Genomic DNA, 19,825 nt, shown 5'->3' on the forward strand with positions numbered 1-19,825 from the left:
TATAGCGGAACTATTATTTTTTCTGTTATTTTCGGTTAATTTTGCGACTGTTTCTAGTGCAGCTGTATGATGTAGTCACCGGATATCGATCTTAATGAATTCAAAATTATATGTTCTTATACCAATATGATACGTTTTGGTGAAAACCTTCGAGGGCACATTTTCCACCCTTTTTTCTACCCTCTGCAAGGGCATAATGACAACATACTCAAAAACTCAACGTTAATTTGGACAAAAATATAACTTATACTACAGCCGAACCTTACAATTTTACCAATTAAAATACGTACAGCAAATTATAGTTTCAAATATAAATTATATATAGTTTAGTTTTGTTTTACATACAACTTCCAATCAAGATATTTACGAAAATACAAAAAACCAGTCAAGAATACATTTATTATTACCAAACATTACTACATTCCAATAAAAGCCCCACTTAAAACGATTTTTTTATCCAGATATATCATTTAAGGTCATTGTCTAAAACCGCATAATAAAAGCAGAACATTTTTATTTTGTCATTTTCCTAAACATTTAGTTTATTTTCCCTCTCAGCTGCTCAGTTGACGCTGAACTTTGCTGTGTTTCTATATTTATAGGTACATACATATGTTTGCCTACATATGTTTTATGTACATACAAGTATTTTTCCTCATATATTGAATCTATTTATAGGATTTAATTTCAAATTTCAGGCCATCTTTCAATAAACGCTTTTTGATGCCTTTGCATCACGAGGAAAGAAATATCGCTCCAATTTCTTTTTGTGCACATACAAAGTACAATTATTAGATACAATATATGTGTTTTGGAGTTTTCTTCTTGTATTCGACTTCAGAGGATGCAAATAACAATTTATTTTATAAGTGCGTAATAGTTAGTCTAGATCTTGTTGCCTTTTGTGTGCAGCTTTTTATTTAATTTTATTTTACAGCTTGCCGCAGCAAGTTTATAAGGATATTAAGGTCTACAGAATGCCAATAAGTGTCCTCGAACGAAATTTGGGGAGAGAAAACTACTAGAATGGCTCCAAGTTCGAGCACGAACAATACTTGGCACTTACAGATCGGCAACTTTTTCTATTGAAATTATATTTATGGCAGCAGCTGCCGCTGGAGGAGTTCGATTATAGCCCGGGATACCTGAGTTGTGCATCGGGATGTGGGAATGGGATACGTGCTCTTGGGGGGTCTCCGCTCCTCCGGCTTATTAGAGCCAACATATTGTGGAGCCATGGTGCTCCTTGCATATAAATGACCCACATGCCTTCATTTGGAGCGGGCCGCCTTAAAGTCGCCGTCTGAGCCTAAGCCCGCATCCAGATCCCTTCTTGGCCTGGTCACTTTAAGGAGCCACTTTTAAGGCGACTTTAGAGGGCGTAGACAATGCGGACCGAAAGAATTGTACTTCCTGCAAAGTAATAACTACTCACTTAATATGTAGCATAAAAAATACATACAAAGAGTTTTATAAATGTTTTTATGTATCCAGATACATATCCAGATACGTATCCAGAATACATAAAAAAGAGTTTTATAAATGTTTTTATGTATTTTATAAAAAGTAAACATATCTATAATAATATATACCATATAATGTATACAATATATAAACATATATAAAATTTGTATATAAAAATATTAAAAATATAAAATATTTATAATTATTTTTCATACATATTCAAATCACCAGAGGCATTTGCTTTATATCCGCTAGTTAGGACAATACAAAGGCGTTGATAAAAACTGGATAATTCGTGCAGTGTACATTGTTAGGACGTCCAGAATAGAATCACCCACTGTTGTACCCATTCTGATATATTTGGGCAAGCCCAGCTGCACTTCGTCTTCATAAAAGTCGCTTTGAGGACCAAGTTAAATTTACATAAATTCGCCTTGGTTCCTGGACAAGTTTCCATCCTTTGCCGTTTTTCTCCCGTTCGGCAATCAATAAACGCACATAAATTTCGCCTCTATCCGTTTGCTGTTCTTCTTCCATTACTTTGGCATCTTTTGCGACTTCCATTTTTTGGTTCTTTTTGGGGCAAAAGTTCTTATCGCCAGCTAAGCTGGCATTGTCATGGAAAACACTGGGCTGGGTCGTAATTTATTTGCCATAAAACATGAAATGAAACATTTCGCTCGTAAATTATGGAAGAAACACGTTGAGGCATCAAAGTATTGTCGCGGTGCAGGAACAAGAATTACGGCCATGTGGTAAGCCAGTTGAGAGGTATCGACTCTTTGACATTTCCGAACGTGGCTCTCCAAAGCCACAGCTAATTATTCCTTAAGGCTTACGACATATTTTGAAAACATTATTTGCCCGAAAAATAAGCACTCCCGGAAACACTGTATTTCCTATGAATTGCATACAAACATGGGGCGAGGCTTCTGAATCAAACGACATGAAAGTGCAAATAGTCAGTGCAAGTGACCTCCACATTCCCGCTGCTCGAGAACAGATTAACTGGCATCTTTGACTAACTAGAAGAACTAGAGGAAGACCGAGGTGAAGCCACCCAGCTGGTTTTTATTGAGCGGATAAAAAGGAAAATGCAATTTCACAAGGAAATACTTTTTATATGCGCAACCCAAAATGCCTGGGCGATTGTCATTAGCTCAATAGGCTTGTTCTGTGTTCCCAATATAATTTCTGGCCTTTAGAACTGTTTACAGCAATTTCCATTCCTTTTTTTACGACCCAGCTGGAATGAGTGCGAAAATGAATGGGAAGTGCGCGGCAACATTTCGGTTTAAGAATGTCTACTTTTGGACATGCCTCAATCATTTTAAGCCGGGATCGTAAAATCTTTACGCGCAACTGATAATGGCCAGTTCCATGGCACTTTGCGGGCCAAGTGAGCAAGCAACAAAGCAGCTCGTTTGCCACTCCCATTCCAGGACACCGAATGCGGCTTATCGCTTCCAGACATGCTTTGGCTTTGGCCAACATAGATGCGGCCATGTCACCTCGCTAACTGCCACATGGAGCCTGGGCCATCAGGTGTTCGAGGATGTGTGGCTGACTGAGTTCGTCGGCATTCTGCCGATACTTTCTGATGTCCGTTGATATCACGCATACGCAGCGTGCGCCACTTCGAGGCTCCAGGAGCGCTGACACCCTCTAAAGTCTATATGTCTATCTCATATATCTCAAGCTAATAGGTACTGCTAAATACATCCTGATTTCAAACACTTTTAAATAAGTAATGCGTACAATATAACTACAATATAAATGACATTGCATATAGCTACATTTGTAGGATTATTTGCTAGGTGCTTCGTGCTTCCAGCCCATATTGAATACCTATAAGCAGTGCGGCTTCTAGCTGACAGATACAAGAATTGCTGTTAAAGATGTAATTTTGTAGTGCCTGTAATCTATATGATTACCAGACACTAATGGCTATCACGGAGTCGCTGGTCCCAGTTCAGTGAGCTTCTGTGTCCTGCCAAGTGTCATGTTTGACCAGCAGCAGCAGTAGCACGCACATGCGGACGCATTGCGCTTTAAAGCCAATGTAATTCGAAGCTGGCTGGAATGTGGTCTACTGCCAACTGGCTGTGGGCCTCTCCGTTTGCCCCTCCTGCGGGTTTTGCCCAGTGGAGCAGCAACATCGATGACAATGACGCCAAATGGCAGGAAAGCTGCAGATGTCGCCCGTCCGCAGTTGGTTCTCATATATCCCTGATCCTGGCCAAAAGACAACCCCGCTGGTGGCCCAGTGTGTGTGTGTGTGTTGCCAGCGTGTTGTGGCATAATTTATACGCTTATTTGTTAATTTCGCACACATTCTGCAGGGGAGGAGCGGGGCGCACGGAGAGATACATTACACAAACTCTTGGCTTAATTAAAAGTTAAGGCAACAAGTTTCGTCCTGGCGCAGTTGTCTAGTCCGAGAGACAGAAAGATACCCTGCCTGGGCTACTTTTTACAGGATACTATCATTAGCACAGGACAGTTTTGAATTGCCATCTACAAGTTAATTTTAAAAATTAATTTAACCTTTAAAGATGAGTGGATTGCTGGAAATATCTAACAATGTTTGAACTTAGCTAGGTGTTAACATAAATTAGTAACTAGGCGAGAAGAAAGATCTCAAGCCTTTCATTCCCAGTTTGTCCCATTTTGCATAAGGCTTCCAAAAGTATTATATTTAGCTATTCGAGCACATCAGCCATCGCAGCCATGATGGCTACAATGATAATCCTATCAGCCGTATTAAATACCTTCGGCGACGGGCCAACAAACGCCCTCGATGAGCTATTCCTTGCATAGTTAGGTGCCCCATCCCATCCGTAGGCTAGGAATATTTCAATTAATCAACTCATCTCGACCAGCTTGGTGGGCACTTCGGAGGTGGATGGCTGGCCGGAGCAACAGGACAATTACTCGACCATATGCTCATATGTCCAGCCCAGGAGGAGGAGCAGCCACAGGAGGAGCAGCCACAGGAGGAGCAGCCGCAGGAGGAGCCTTCCAAGGCCAGTTGTGCGACTCGAGTGCTCTGGCCGAAGCTTTCGCTGCGATGTAATTGTAATTTAGACACCACAAACTCGCCGAGTGGGCAGAGGCGGAGCCAAGATCTGCAGGATCTGCGGGGGGGCAAGGAACTGCTTTTGGGAATGCCCCGTCAACAATCAATTTAGTGGCCTATGGGCCAATAACACATTGACGGACGTGTCTGATGACCAACTTTTTTTAGCAATAAGAAAAAGACACAGTATATCTAAATTTGATAAAAAAGTGATGGTGTTGGTGCGCACCCCTGAAAGGAAAGCCACTGCCATGGACGCCTGTATTTGTATCTTTGTCTATTTTGTGTTGCATGTGTTGCGTAATTTTTTCGCTGTCATGCGGTTAAACGTGCGAATTACTCGCCCTTTTTATTCGCTGGGCCAGCAGTCGGTTGTTTTATTATATTTTCCCACCTCACTTCTGCGTTTTATCTCCTGCTGGCCACCACACATCGCAGAAAGCCACTTGGAGCCACGTGTGTATTTAACCTAATTACACGGACTCGTCCTTTTCGCTCGGAACTCTCTGCCAGGATACTGGGTCGCAGACTATGGTCTATGGCCTGCTAGGGGGAATTAATGTTGAGTGCTGGCTCAAACAGCGCATTTTGCTGACTTCTAAGCGGAGTTAAACGGGTTATTGCTATATTATTATAATGTCATAAAATCCTCATAGTAAAAAGTTATTTTTTCGTTTGGAAGTAGCTCAAAAAAATGTTGTCGGCATTTCCCAAACCCACAATGCTATAGGGCATTAAACAGTCGTCCTGCAACGGCGATAATATACTTGAAATTCCACGGCCTTTTAAAGGATGTGGGAGGCCACAAAGCATCTTATGTCCTGGTCTTGTGCTTGTTGTTGTCGAGTCATTATATTCATTTAGCAATTCAATTATCGCCATAATTGCAGCAAGTGGTTAATGATGATAATGCGTTTACTCCGGTAAAACTGGCGGTTGTGATAACGTTGGCGGTGACTTGCGTTTACCCCAGGCACATCTAATTACAGGACATCCTATATTGTTAAAAGCGACAAGATTTACATTTTTAATGTCAATCTTCGCCAGCAGGTACTTATGAGCGGCTAAACAAGTCAACATAATTGATGCATGTTGTTATATTGTACGCTCTTTTGCCAAAATACATTAAACTTTACTTGGCACGCTTTGTGTGTTCAAAGTTATTTATGCAAATTACAATAGCAGCAAAAAACTAATTGTAGTCTAGTTCAATCAAAACTTAAAAACGTAAGCCATTAAAAAAATGAGCCCAGCTAATTATGAAATTTCACGCCAAGCATTAACATGACAAAGAGCGCATTTTGCAATCCGAGAGGACCGCAGAAAAGAATAATGTTAAATGAAGTGAAACATTTAAATTTTGAATTTCTGGAGCCTGCGTCCTGCGAATCGTCTTTGTCCAAATGGCTTGCGCTCATTTTAACAGCTTTGTTTTCGCATTGAAGTCATTGAGCGACCCATTAAAAGTTTTATTGGCTTCTGTTGGCTGGAGAAAAAAGATTCGTATCTAGTTTCTATTGGCCTCATTTGTAAAAAATCTTCCTAACACAGGCAAACAACAGTTTTGCTTTTATTATCTCATAAAGCAAGTCAACTTGTTACCATTTGTGTTTGCAGATATTGAAATAATTGTTGAATTTGTATCGGAAACAAAAACATTTGGTATCATTTTAAGACCATTTTTAGCAAAATTCAATTAATAATTGGCTTATGTCCATAAACATTAAATGAGATAAAACATTTTACATTCTACATTTACTTAAGGGCGCCATCTACTAGAGGAGAATATTGTTAAGCGTGTTTCACAACCATTGACTTTTACATTACATCCTATGTATTTATGATATACTTTTACGTTTTCTAATTGAAGATGATATGTGTCCGCAGAAATATTAATTAAAATAAATATTAAATCGAAGTGCATACCGAATATACAATTTAAGTAACTAAAAGTTATAATGTACTTAAGCTAATAATATGCGTTTCTTTATTGTCTTACTTACCTTTCCCATTTGCTTTTCTTTCGGTTCAGGTTACTTTCGCTCATATTATCAGTTAAAGTTATTTTCAAATGCAAGGTGTTTTGAAGTTTTTGCGAGTCGGTTTATCTATATATTCCTTTGGCCGGAATGATTCCATATAAAGCCCTATGCTCTCCTTCTCAGAAATGGCGACTTTTGTTCCTTTGACGTAGCTTTACTATTGGGTATTTATTTTATTATGATCAGTTGCTACACAAATCACTTTAGAATCCGAATTCAATTTAAACACACATACGTGAATGTAGAACGAGTTTTCAGTAGAGGAGTACCCACATCCGTTTGATTACTTACGCTTTAAGTTTTCATGATGATGTCACATGGCAATCAACTGATCAGAGAAAAAGGTTTAAACTTCGCCCAACCTTTTAAAAAGTATGTAGTCTGCTCATGCCGTTATACATTATTCTTGTTTATTTGCGTTTATATTTTTTATATACAAGTTTACAATGAGATTTCCGTGTCATCCGCCTCGATCGATTCGTTAGCTCATGTTTCCATATGATTTCATTACATTTGTCTCTGTATATTGGTTAGTGTATAATTAAACTTTAATATTCGTTATTTTATTGCACTCGGTTTATATACAGCTCAGGTAGAAGCTTAAACTGTCGTTTACACGTCTCTAAGAAAGAAGGAAAGAAGGCCTAACAAATGTTTTACTAATTCGAAATCAAGAGTGTAACTTTAACTCGAATTGAACAACGTAAGTCATTTAAATACACTTCTATGTACACACCTACGTTTGTGGGAATCATACTCTATAGGCGGTCCTAATCGACTGAGGATCTGATTTGGAAGCCTTGGCCATAAAATGCCGCAACGATCAGAAAAGAAAGGATTCTGTAGCTTAAGACGATATGTGTAAGTAAAATGATTCAAGAATTGTAAATTTTTCTATACTCGCGTTTGTTATGTATATCAGCATGTACGCGTGTAGCTATGTGTATATCTATGTAGGTAACATATGGTATATATGCGCAAGTACATGGATACATCTATCTGGTAATATAGGTGTTTCATATACATGAAATCTCCCTCTTCAACGGTATTCTATCCTGCGCTTACTATATTTGCTTATAGTATCGAAGGTCATATATCGGTTTTCCCTCCGGTTTTTCTAGCGGCCTGCGAAGGGCATTGGGGGATTGAGAATCCTTAAGAGACGACTTTAAAGCTTAAGATTCGGGTATACATAAGAGTCCTATTGCGTTTCGATTATGCGTACATATAAAAAGCCGGTAACTGAACAACAGCTGCTATGAGTTCGATATTTACAACTTGTCAGATCGCCTTAAATTCAATTATTTGTCAACTGATATTTGGTGAGGTCCACCAGGTGCTCGTACAGCATGTCCTCCTGCGGCGTCAGTCCGATCATAATCCACCCAGATATGGCGGCAATGCTCCTCGTCACCGACAGGCTGCTCCACACGCTCTGCACACTGTTGCTCAGCTGCTCGAAAGGGAGGAGATTGGATGTAGAACCGCCGGATTTCACCCGGATTTGTGCCCTTACCATCTCCTGCTGGGTCAGCGTGATGTTGGCGTTATTGTTGAACAGGTACAGCTTCTCGTCGATGGAATCGGAGCAAATAGTGAGGATTATTGTCGCCACGTAGATCATGGTGATGATGAGCCACCGAAACGAGATCAGTTCGCTGGCGTTCGAGAAGCTCCAGCGACAGATGTCCATCCTACAAGTTGAAAGTGCAATAATTCAGTTATAAACAATAAATAATAAGACGCAAGTACTTTTTAAAAATATATTCCAAGAGTATTTGATTAGCTGATTAGCTGAATTACCATGTCAGCTGGAGGTTGCATTATTGATATTTTATAGGAAAGCGCCAAGTTGAACTAACTTATTCACGAACAGAGTGGCAGCTATTGCCTGAAAGTTCAGATGCTTACGGCTTGCACTGCCAACAGACTGACATTTATCCGCAGCACTCCGTTTGTCAAAGGGCCAAAGGTCAGGACACAGACTCCACTGCCGGGAGATGCTTAACATTTAGCCCCGCGACAACCGCACATAAATCAAATGGCGCTGGGATAACGAAGCGAAATGTCATACACAGTTTCACACTGCCAGCCAGCCGAAAGTGGCACAATTCGAGTAAGCAAACCACGTCAGACAGTTCCTTTGCACCACCCAGAACTCAGCCATCCGACCCGCCGACCACCCAAGCCATTCAAACCACCCACACACTTGTGCCATCGACTGGCGCAGCCTTTAAAGGTCAAGAGTGCAGCCAGGGTGGCTCGTTGTGTGTGGGCAGCGAGTGTGGCATGCAAAAAGAGCAAAGTTTAAGGGCATTAAAATATTTTGTGGCTGATGAAAGCGGCCACGCAATGCGAGCCCCGCAAATTTGTAGTTCTATAAGAGCACGAAGCCGCACAAGTGCCCAAATTGAGGTCACACCGTTCCACCATCAGTTCCACGCACTGCGAGGAACGTATCCTCGTCTAGACAATGAAAAGGAGGCCCAACTACCCACTTTCAGCTGGCTTCCAGCTCAATGAAACTCGCAGCGAGTCCTCGCCAACTGAGGTCAATGAGTTCCAGTGGCGGAACTCCATCGCTGGGAAAGGAACTCCCTCCTGGGTCTCCTATTTTTAGCCGCTTGTTGGCGAAGGTTGCGTGGCGGCCAAATGGGCTTTTAATCAAGCCAAAGGACATCGAAAGCTCAAAGGACGCAATTAGAATGGACTAAGTGAGTAGTGCGCCCCAGCACCAAGTCCTTAACTTATACTTATAGTCGAGTCCTAGGAAATCCTCTAGTCCCAAACTCACCGATCAAAAACGGAGACTAGGCAGATTATGGCCAAGCAGTAGAAGGTGTTCAAGTAGATCTCCGCAAATCCGGCGTAATCACTTATCAGGGCTAGTCCGGATGCCGCGGCGGCTGAGGATGGGGACGGGGATGCACCCGACTCCGTTCCCCGGTCGTCGGAGTCGAGCTCCATCGCCGATGGTGTCGATGCGGCTGTGGGCTGGGCCGTTGGTGACACCGTCTCGCCCGCAAGACTCATGCCGTTGATGACCTTGGCCCAGTCCATGGGGTGGCTGCTCAGCACGAAGAGTAGGTGGGCCAGAGCTAGACCGGCTAGCAAGCCGTGGCATATGTTCGAGATGAGCAGCCAGATTCGTTGGACTACGCAGGCTAGTTGTATGTTGCTGGTAATCCCGTTGCTAGCGGACCAAGTAAAATAAATTAAATAAGTTAGCGCGACATCACTGAAATGGGCATCTCTACTAAATTATAGCCATGCTCAATTAATTTAAAACAAATTCACTGCAAAAATATTCGAGCGACAGAAAGGAGGAACCCTATAGGTCCATCATAACCCTATGTTTTCACTCACCTATTATAGTCAGCGTCCAGCAGACAGCGGGTATCGCCGTAGCTGCCACGCCCACTTCCTAAGATTCCGCCGCTCCTGCCCATTGCGGCGCCGCCGTGGGCGTGGCTGGCGCTGGAGCGGAAGAGGCGACCGGCGCCTCCCAGCTCCGCGGCGGAAATGCCATCGAGGCGACCTCCTGAACCACCACCACAGCCAGCTCCGCCACCGGATGCCGAGATGCCGGCGGATCCGCGAACAGCAGCCCCCAGGAAGGAGCGCTTGTAGTAGCTGTGCTCCACCGGTCGATATCCGGATGACGTCTGCAGGAACATCTTGTCGATGTGCGCGGGCGCATCGTCCGTGGGCGAGACGACCGGCGTGAATGGGTTGTAGATCTCCTCGCCCTCGGCCGGAGCAATGTCGTCGGCCAGCTCCTTCAGAATCGAGGATATCCCGCCTGCCGAGTACAGTTTGGCTGTGGGAGAAAGAGGGATTCCATTAAACCTCCCAGCATTTCCTTCTCCAACTAATTATACACAAAAACACGTTTCTTGATCGAGTTAATAGGTTTTCCTTGGCTTAGTTGGGAGTAATCAAGCCAGCTCGTCCAATGCCGCTTGGTAATGGCAATGGCTCAACCGAGCAGTGCGCAGAATCGAGAGAAGTGGTGGGTGGATGAGCAAGTGGATGGCTGGGTGGAGCTTTTGCTCCAGATGGTTTTACTGAATGGGCACTGGGATCCGGAAGTGGGTGACGCGGGCACTGCCCAAGAAATATCAGTGGAATCGGTGCGCCGAACTTATCGTCGGATTAGGGTAATAATCACAAAATGCCAAACTGCTTTCAATAAATCGAAGCATAATACAATTTAAACTAATGCACTTCAGGTATTTCAGAACTTTGTCCTCCTTTAAATACACCACTTCAATATGAGCCAAGTTAGGCTAATCCAATTACTTGCACTTAGTATTTTTCATTCATCCCAATTTTATAATATATTTAATGCTTATTTTTAGCAAGAGATGTGTACTCACAGATCAGCTGGCCCCTCTTGTCCCTCTGCGACTTGGTCTTCCGGTGGACGCGTCTCTCCTCGAGGCTCTGGTCGATCTCGAGCTCGCCGGAGAGCGAGGCGTCGTGCATGTCGGAGCACTGCTTGAGGTACCGCATGAGGGTTTCGTTGGCCTGGCGGACCTCCATTTCGCCGGCAGCTATGAGCTTCCGTTCGCGTCTCCGCCGGGACTCGGACTTGCTCCTCTTGCGCCGCGGGCTCTTGTCGAAGCTGCTCCTGGAGCGCAGGGAGCGCTGGGCGGGACTGGCCTGAGGGTCGGACAGCGACTGTTGCTTCCGCGAGGCGCCCGTGCTGGTGCCGTTTCCGTTTCCGCTGCCGGCGGGGGCGGAGGGCGTGGGAGAGCTCTGCTTGAGCTCCCGGTCCATGTAGCCAAGTATTCCTCGATGGAAGGACGCATCCGGATCGGCAGGAGAGTGAGTACGCCTGGACCGATGGTGATGGGTGGCCGGCAGTTGCTGCAGGGTCTCCCGCAGACTCATCGCATCCCCGGAGGAGTTGCGACTGCCATCGCTCTGCTTGGGCGGCGGTGGGGACTCACGGCTAAGGCCAGCGCCCAGTGGGGACTCCTCCTCCCCCTCCTCCTGGCCCGGCGGGGCGTGGCCATTGACCAGCACCACCGTCTGCTGCGACGTCTGGCTGGGCGAACCCACCAGCTCGATGCTGTCCGCCGAGCTCTGGGCACTGATGCGCCCCGCACTGCTTGGTGTGCCGCCGCTGCCGCCCGCATCCGCCGATGCCACGCCCTCGTTTAGGGCTGTGGCGCAGTCCAAGGCCTCTGCCCGCTCGGGCGTGGTGGGCGGTGGAGCTGCCGCTCCCGTAGCCACCGCCTCCCGTTCCAGGCGCCGCTGTCGCGCCTCCGTGCGGCGGTGCCGCTGATGCTGGCGGTGCACTTTCGCCTCCATGTGGGCTTCTGGGCTTGTGGGATGCTAGATCCGATCCGAGCCGAGTCGAGCCACTAGGCCAGCTGCATAACAGGTGGACACCCACTGGGAACGGGCACGGAAACGGGAATGGGAGTGGGAGTGGGAGTGGGAACTTGGTGCTGCTGCAGCTTTTGACCCAAATAACACAGTGCACACCCACACACTCACACACACACACACTCGCGAGAGGACACGACCACAACGACAAACAGCGAATGCAGCTCAGCTGCGAGCTGGTGGCATTTCCTCAAGGCTCCACTTCAGCGCACTCTGCACGCACGGATTTCATTGGCGACCGAATAAGTTGATCACTTGAGGGATCACTCTACTTGTTAAGGTACTGCGTTCGACTCTTACTCAATTACGGCGTTATCCATGCTTTCTTCTTATATTCATAAAAAATATTCACGAGGCGAGCGGAACCGAAACCAAAGCAACGCGTTCGAGAATCTGTTCTGCAATAACAAAGAATTGGTCTTTGCGAGAGGCTTAAATAGACGCTGCTCTCCCACCTTCAAAGCCCACATTACCGTTGGCGTCGACTTCTCTGCCTCTGTTAACAGTGGCAAAGTACTGTTAGTTATTCGACTTGAATCCGGACAGATTCCACCACGGTTTGAGCTCATGATAAAGCAGGAAAGGCTAAGCACAACACTTTTATTTATTATACAACTCAAATTGTTTCGACCCTAGTAGCGCTTAACAGAATCGATACTACGATCTTCCATCTTCATTGGAAATTAAAAGTATATCTTGGTCTTGTATTTTCGACGTTTGACCGCCAGTGTCAAATGCCTAAGCGCGGACTCAAACCTATGTTAGGCCTGGCGCACTGTTAGCCGCAACAGCGACGCCCACGCCGACGTCGACGTCAATGAGAGGCGAACGGTATTTTTGGAAAGACATTGGGAGCGAGCACGTTTCAATGTAGTAGTAGCGTAGTAACCGTGCGAGAGAAAGCGCTGGAGCTTTAAGGACAATGACGTCAACAGTGCGTGTCTGTGCACCCACACATTGCAGGTGTTTGTGTAATAGTGTGTGTTTGCTTGTTGGTATTATTGACAAATTCTATTTTTAGGCATCTATAAAAATGTGCGAGCGGATGATGGGATTTTATTGGCGCACCTGAACTCACACTTAAAATGCTGCTGTGCTTCACTGGGAAAAACTTCAGCGATTATCGGGTGGGATTTTAAAGCCATGCATGGAAATAATTAGAATTTAATACATTTTTGAGATACTTTGGAATTTGACTCTTGCCTCCCTTTCCGCCCTTCTGCTACGTCATATTTTGCAAAAACCGAATTCGCCCACGCGTCTCTTCCCATTCCGCCATCTTCATCACTCTCTCCCTCTCTATTGCTCTCGTTCTGTTCTTCTCTGTCGCACTTTCTTCCCTGTGCAATCGATAAATGCGTGGTAGGATGTCAGCTCACTGCGCAGCTTTCGCCTCTGATGACGTCAATGGAAAAAGCTCCCCAAAAACCAAAACAACAACACTGCCTCCCCTAGGAGCCAACACCGTCCCTCCTCCCAGTGGGAAATTCACAAAAGCCGGCAAAAGCTTGACGGGCGTCAGGAAAATTGGATTATAGTAAAGCTGAGAGAGCGGGACAGAGAGAGATGGAGATAGAGACAGAGAGAGAGAGCGGAACAGGCAGGATGCCTTCTGGCGATGGCGTTAGCTAATGGCCCTTGAAATGGTAAAGTCTGCGATGCGGGCGGATCCGGGATATATATCTATATAAAGAAGTGTGCAGCATAAATAAAAGAATGCAGAAACTCAATTTATTGAAAATCGATATTTTTGTCGCATTCTTCAAATGAAGGTATTCATTCTATTTGGTTTGTTTAACAAATAAGTTTGTTTTATAAATAAATGTCTAAATATATTATCCTGTGCAACCGCCTCCAGACTGAGATATCCGAAAACTCACCGCTCTCCCAAGCCAGACAGAAATGCTGGGAGGGAGAGAGAAAGGTAGAGGGAAAGGGATAGGAAGTCGGTGGCAGACAGTTTGAGTGCGAACGTCACGGCCATGACGTCACACTGACGTCAGTGGGCGTATTGCCAAAAGGACAACGCATTTGTGGTGGAATGAAGGCGAGCCACGAAGCGCTGCAAAAAGGCAGATCGATATAGAACGGAGTCCTTTCGCTACATTTAAAGTGGAATAGCTTGCCAAATGAAAGTTTATTCACACAGTACACACACTTTAAAAAAGGATTATTTAGACTTGTACGATTAAAGCTGTTTGTCTTCGTGCGAAATGGGGCCTAGAATTATTACTATGTACTTTCAATTGTCCATTACTTTTAGGACCATTAACTTGTTGACCACAAGTTAACAATATGAACTAGATAACTAACGAGTAAGGGAAATTGCTTGACATGTTATGGGCAGACCCAACACCACGAAAAGCGTTGCCAGTGGATACGCTTGCGTTGTTAGGTCAATAAAGCCAGTCAAAATACAGCGGGTTACAGAAAGAAGATACTGCTCTGAGTAATATTTATAATGCCGCTGCTGGAGGCACCTACGGACTACCTGGAGTCCTCTCCGGAGCACTCGCTCCAGGCGGAGCTGCCCATCCTTCTGGCTCCGCCGGGTCCGGCCGCCTTGGCCCAGGTCCGGATGCATCCGCCGGATTTGCGGCCCAATCAGCAGAATCCCGCCCAGCAGCAGCAGCGGATGCAGCTCGACCGGCGCCAACTGGCCCGCCGCAACTCCTTCGACCGGGATCTGCCCATCGCCGAGGAGGAACAGCACCTTCCGGCCTTCGTCCATCTGCTGCCCGTGGTGCTGCCGCAACAGGGCCCGGAACCGACACTGGACGAGCTACTGGTGGGTCACCTTGCATGTCTACCATGAGAATTTAAAGTAATGAAGTGGTCTTCCCGTCATGTTCGATTAGCGGCGAGTGACGCAACGCACGGACCTGGAGGCGGTGGAGTCAGTGCGTCTACGCGTGATCTCTTACACAGTCAGCCTGTCCCGCCTGTCGCTCTTCCTGCCGCGCCTCCAGGCCCTCGACCTGAGTGGCAGTGTGCTGAGCTCCCTGCGCGACCTGGGCTACGGACTGCTCCAGCTCACCCAGCTGGACATCAGCAACTGCGGCCTGAACAGCTTCGACGGCACCAGTGGACTGCCTGCCATCCGGGTGCTCATCGCCGACGGAAACATGATCCAACGGGTGGATCCTCTGGCCGAACTCATCCATCTCCGTGTTCTGAAGGCACGGAACAACCGAATCAGTGAGCTGGGCCTGCTCTCCTTCCTCGGCATGTGCCCGAATCTGCAGGAGGTGGAGTTGCAGGGCAATCCCGTGTGCCGTTTGCCGCTGTACCGCTCGCTCCTGGCGCGCAGTGTGCCCACGCTGCAACTGTTGGATGGACGGGTGTTCAACGCTGAGCCAGCTCCAGTGGCGACGGCAGAGGCTGCATCCCCGGCCTCAAGTGATATGGAGTCTGGCTCGGAGACGACTGTCCAACGGCCGAACACGGCGCCTGCTCCGGAACCCGTGCATATCTCCCTGAATGCAGCCATCCGGCGTCAGGTGTCGGCTAGCTCCGCGTCCACTCCAGTGGCCGGATCGGTTTTGGGCCTGGTGCGCCAGCGGCGGAGGCGCAGTGGTCACGCCTGGGTCAGTTCCTCCTCCTCCTCCAGCGGATCGTCCTCCGCCTCCTCGGCCCGATCCACCCGGGCGCCATCCATGAGCTCCTGCTCCTCCAACAGCAGCCTCGACGTGCAATCATCTACCTATGCCTTCAGCCCACATTCCACGCTGGACTAGACCACACTGCAAAAAAAGATAACGATACAAACGATCTGCATTGGGATTTAAAATCCTGACTGTTAAAACTGGTTATACAAGAATAAAAAAAGACCTTTAACAAGTTTAAATGCTTGTAAAATAAATACGCACCATTACTTCAAGGCCAAATTATTTGTCCATTTCAAAAGTTAGTTGGTCTTAAGTTAAATCTTCTACTTGATCGGCATAAAAAATTGGTAAATGAACCTGAGATGATATAGTAGCACTGCAGTTTTAACATTTATAAATAGTTTACTATATGGAGCAGTTATAAAGGAAGTGGAGTTATGAAATTGATCGTTTTGCTGCGCCATTCTGTATTCTTCCGCTTAGATGGCTAGATCTCTCAGTTGCTCGCCTCAATTTGTTATACCCATTACTGGTAGAGTAAAAGGGCATACTAGATTCGTTGAACAGAATGTAACAGGTAGACGGAAGCGATTCTGATTATATAAAGTATATATATTCTTGATCAGCATCAATAGCCGAGTCTATCTGGCCATGTCCGTCTGTCCGTCCGCCTGTCCGTCCGTATGAACGTCGAGATCTCAGCAACTGTAAAAGCTGGAAAGTTGAGATTAAGCATGCAGATTCCAGACCCATAGACGTTTGGTGATCCATGCCCACAATAGAAATTTGGAAGACATATAATAAAACAGATAAAAATCATCAAATTCTTGTGGTTTGTGGGCATTAGTATATAGTTAATAAGTATGCCCTTTACTCTAAGAGTATCTTGAGTATCTTTATGACCTACAGCATCATCTTGTTGAACTGGAACCAACCACTAGGGAGATGAGACCTTAAGTAGAAGTCCTTGGCGGCCTTTCAATCCAAGACACAGAATCAGAATATCAGTTGTGGTCGTTGAGCAAAAGTTTGAGAAAGACTAGGGATGCTCTGCGAAATCACGATGTCATTTTTACCGCACTGACGTACCCTGTCAATTCAGCCAATAAGTACCAGTGGTAAGATCCTTCGATCCTTCTGAGGCACTTACACTTTAATTCTGCAAAATGGTAACAAGTCCCTAGAAACATTTGGGCTTTGTTAGCATTGAGGAACTCCAAAGAATATTGTTAAAACTTAGTTAGGGGCCCATACAAAATTTCTTAAGCACGTAATTATAAAGTTTAATTATTTTAGCACGTGAAAGCCATAATATCATCGCAATTGAAATGACTGGAAATTATAATTATATAAACACGTAACGATAAATTCACAGGCAATTCTGTAAAAATGTACGTTGTTCGAGATGAAACTTATTATTAGCGTTGCTCTTTGTGTGAATGGATTTGAGTATTCCCCATAAGCAGCTATTTAAGCGACCCAATTGAAAGTAATGAAATGTAGTTTATAAGTGCACTTTATTTAAACGCTTTCCCTTTGGATGTCTACGTCTCGAGTGCTGTGGTCACAGGTGTAGTTGCACATAATATAAGGAGTGAGATTACATATACGAGTACAATCTCACGTCGAAACAGAGTATCGAAAACTCTGAAACTATCCAAATCGTCCCTATAAATTCCGATAGCTTCCCATCACTGTCCTTGTGTAATATCTACTCGGTGTAGCTGTACTGAAAGAGAGCCGCCGAGGGCGATCTGACCGGGACCAGTTGGCTCTGACCATTTGGATTGCGGAACACCATGTAGTCGCGTCCGTTGATCAGGCGCCGCACACCGCCCTCGGAATCGCCTCCCAGCAGGACACCATTGCCAATCGCATTTCCGTGTGCGAGGGGACGGCGCCATCGATTCAGGGGATCCCCGTGACTTCCGCCGTTGAAGATGCTCTGGTAGGGTGGCGGAGGAGTGACATTTTGGCCGTGGGTGGAGGCGCCCAGGAGCTGCCCGTGTCCGCTGTTCAATCGCCGCCAGCCACGGAGCCAGCGGGATGGCGCCACCGACTGGCCATTGGGCGTCCGTCCGACTCCATGGCGCGCCCACTTATTCGCCTCCTGGCGACTATTCACATAGCGGAACAGCAGTTCCGTGGTGAAGACGACCAGTGCGGTCGCGAAGCCGGCCAGCATAATGTAGTAGGTCATCATCAGGTCGCCGTTCCTCAGCTGCCGCTCCGTTCCGCCGAGGTCCTGTGGACAGATCTCGGCACTGGGCAGTTCCGAGCTTGATAGGTGCTTCACGATTCCCGACTCCACAAGTTTGAGCAGCCTGCAAAGTGCGAAATCGAATTATCCGTGTGGCCAAGGCGTCAGCTCACCCACTCCGGGTCAAACAACAGGCTCAAGTTCGAGCCGATTGGATAGGCGAAGGTCCTTATCTTCTTCAGGAACGGCTCCTTGGCCATGGCAAACGGACAGTGGACCTTCTCGTCACTGAAGCTGACTGTTTTGCGGTACAAGTAGTCTCTGTACAGCATTACTTGAATCGCAGGCCGATCCCTCACAAACACGTAGCCATTCTTTTCCACGTAGTTCTGCAGGTTGTAGGTGTCGTTGGTCTCGTCCGAGAACACGGCGTAATTGTTCTGGATCATTCGGTTCAGCATGGACAGGGATTCATTGGTCTGAAGTGGCAAGGAGCGGATAAGTATTTCAATTTATGCACGCATAGTCAAATAGAAAAAGCTAGGAAAGTTGGGTATATGAATTCTAGGTTTAAAATTGTGTAATCAATACTTTCAGGGTCCTCCTAGGTCTTTCAACTTCTAGGCATCCCTGGGGATCCCGCTCACCGTTCGAATGGCGTACTCCACTCCACCGCCCCGCATGGACACAAAGTGCTTGTTCTTGGTGAGGATATCGTTGACCGTGTTGTACGGCAGCGTGAACTTGGAGAGGGTCAGGAAGGCGGTCAGGTTGGCCGTGTAGAAGGACGTCAGTATCGTGATGAAAATCCACCAGGTGGCAAAGAGCAGCCGCGTCGAGTCTGCAATGGTTCCAATGAGCTTAATGAAACGACAAACTGAATGACAAACTGCCCGGTCCGCTTGGCATGCAATCAGTGGGCCATTAGCGCCCGCCGATGGCTATCTTAACCGCTCGATTGCACTTTAACCTAATTGCGACCCACCTGCGATGGGCGACAGGGTGCTGCCCTGCTTCATCAGCGCCCCGTAGACGAACCAGGCGCAGTGGCCCAGGGAGTAGGGCGTCTGCTGGCCGTCGCCGGTCAGCCGGTTGCGCAGGATGATCAGCATGTAGATGATCGGCCCGACGGCCAGCAGGGAGACGAGGATCAGGATCCACACCCAGAACTCGAAGGGCGCAAGCAGTCCGGAGCCACTGGCCGATTCCCGCGGCCGCTGCATCACCATTATCCACTCGCCCTCGTCCAGCGACGTGGTGGAGTAGAAGACGGAGCTGCGCTGGTCAGCGAGCGAGGGTATGAAGGCCGCCGCCAGGTCCACCGTCTGTGGGGATCGAAATGGGAATGTCAGGGACATAAACTATAGAGTTCCCAGTCCAATCTCCGCCTGACACTCACACTGCTGTTCACCATCTCAATGAGGCTGCGATCATAGTCACTTGGCGAGCCGATGATGTTGTCCTGGGGCACGACCACCTCGTAGGTGAAGTTGAACTTCTTCTTGAGGAAGTTAATGATCTGAAAGGAGACCCCAAGGCCGATGCGGGTGCCGTTCTCCAGGAGCTGGGTGTAGCTGAGCGGAAAGTCCTCCAGGGTGGCGATGCGCAGGTGCTTGCCCCCAATCCAATCGTGCATCGCGCGCAGCTTCGGATTCTTGCTAATAATGTTCGCCAGCGAATCCTCGGGGGGATGCGCAACGGGTTCGGCATCCGTGGCCTCCACATCGATGGGCCCTTCGGTGGCCGGGTACAGGCTATCGTTCTGGCCCAGCTGGAGCAGGTTCGTCGGCAGTTGCTCGTTCAGCGGCGGACAGGCGGCGCAGAGGGCGGCGGCCACAAGCAGCTCGATGCCAGTGGCCATCGAATCGAATGGCTACTGTACTTCGTATGCGCGATAGGATTTGCTACACTAATAATTCGGCTTTTTGCGCTTCCTGGACAGCATTCCGCTGTTGCGCTCCCCACAACGCCGCGTGTCTCACTGAAACGGAAAGTGGTAACTTTGAATTACATTTGTGCCGCCTCGGCCACTCGG

The 19,825-nt window shown here is 46.9% G+C and overlaps 3 protein-coding genes across 3 annotated transcripts; 1 reads left to right on the forward strand and 2 right to left on the reverse strand.

Moving 5' to 3' along the window:
• Window positions 1-6,973: 6,973 nt before the first annotated feature.
• LOC6545799 lies at window positions 6,974-12,390 on the reverse strand. The gene is made up of 5 exons (XM_001973391.3): window positions 10,965-12,390; window positions 9,952-10,405; window positions 9,380-9,778; window positions 8,102-8,279; window positions 6,974-8,038 (listed from the first exon to the last, which is right to left on the reverse strand). The coding sequence occupies exons 1-5, from the start codon at window positions 11,902-11,904 to the stop codon at window positions 7,883-7,885; spliced, it is 2,127 nt and encodes a 708-aa protein (XP_001973427.1). The 5' UTR covers window positions 11,905-12,390; the 3' UTR covers window positions 6,974-7,882.
• A 431-nt stretch (window positions 12,391-12,821) lies between these two features.
• Window positions 12,822-15,861, forward strand: LOC6545800 (leucine-rich repeat-containing protein 56). The gene is made up of 5 exons (XM_001973392.3): window positions 12,822-12,945; window positions 13,004-13,109; window positions 13,349-13,754; window positions 14,246-14,770; window positions 14,841-15,861. Exons 4-5 carry the CDS (start codon window positions 14,444-14,446, stop codon window positions 15,717-15,719), a joined length of 1,206 nt encoding a protein of 401 aa, XP_001973428.1. The 5' UTR covers window positions 12,822-12,945; window positions 13,004-13,109; window positions 13,349-13,754; window positions 14,246-14,443; the 3' UTR covers window positions 15,720-15,861.
• Window positions 15,862-17,088: 1,227 nt separating this feature from the next.
• Window positions 17,089-19,767, reverse strand: LOC6545887 (glutamate receptor 2). The gene is made up of 5 exons (XM_001973393.2): window positions 19,190-19,767; window positions 18,776-19,115; window positions 18,438-18,631; window positions 17,968-18,269; window positions 17,089-17,914 (listed from the first exon to the last, which is right to left on the reverse strand). Exons 1-5 carry the CDS (start codon window positions 19,649-19,651, stop codon window positions 17,302-17,304), a joined length of 1,911 nt encoding a protein of 636 aa, XP_001973429.1. The 5' UTR covers window positions 19,652-19,767; the 3' UTR covers window positions 17,089-17,301.
• Window positions 19,768-19,825: the final 58 nt, after the last annotated feature.

Source organism: Drosophila erecta, unplaced genomic scaffold (assembly GCF_003286155.1).
Source record: "Drosophila erecta strain 14021-0224.00,06,07 unplaced genomic scaffold, DereRS2 tig00000021-arrow-pilon, whole genome shotgun sequence".
NCBI lineage: Eukaryota > Metazoa > Arthropoda > Insecta > Diptera > Drosophilidae > Drosophila > Drosophila erecta.

Coding starts and splice junctions, on each gene's coding strand:
- LOC6545799 (XM_001973391.3), bottom strand. CDS start 11,904: ATGGAGGCGAAAGTGCACCGCCAGCATCAGCGGCACCGCCGCACGGAG. Junction 10,406..10,964: donor CAAGAGGGGCCAGCTGATCT/GTGAGTACACAT, acceptor TTTCTCCCACAG/CCAAACTGTACTCGGCAGGC. Junction 8,280..9,379: donor CTAGTCTCCGTTTTTGATCG/GTGAGTTTGGGA, acceptor TTCAACTTGTAG/GATGGACATCTGTCGCTGGA.
- LOC6545800 (XM_001973392.3), top strand. CDS start 14,444: ATGCCGCTGCTGGAGGCACCTACGGACTACCTGGAGTCCTCTCCGGAG. Junction 14,771..14,840: donor CGACACTGGACGAGCTACTG/GTGGGTCACCTT, acceptor ATGTTCGATTAG/CGGCGAGTGACGCAACGCAC.
- LOC6545887 (XM_001973393.2), bottom strand. CDS start 19,651: ATGGCCACTGGCATCGAGCTGCTTGTGGCCGCCGCCCTCTGCGCCGCC. Junction 18,632..18,775: donor CACCCTGTCGCCCATCGCAG/GTGGGTCGCAAT, acceptor GAACCATTGCAG/ACTCGACGCGGCTGCTCTTT. Junction 17,915..17,967: donor AGCCTGTTGTTTGACCCGGA/GTGGGTGAGCTG, acceptor CGCACTTTGCAG/GCTGCTCAAACTTGTGGAGT.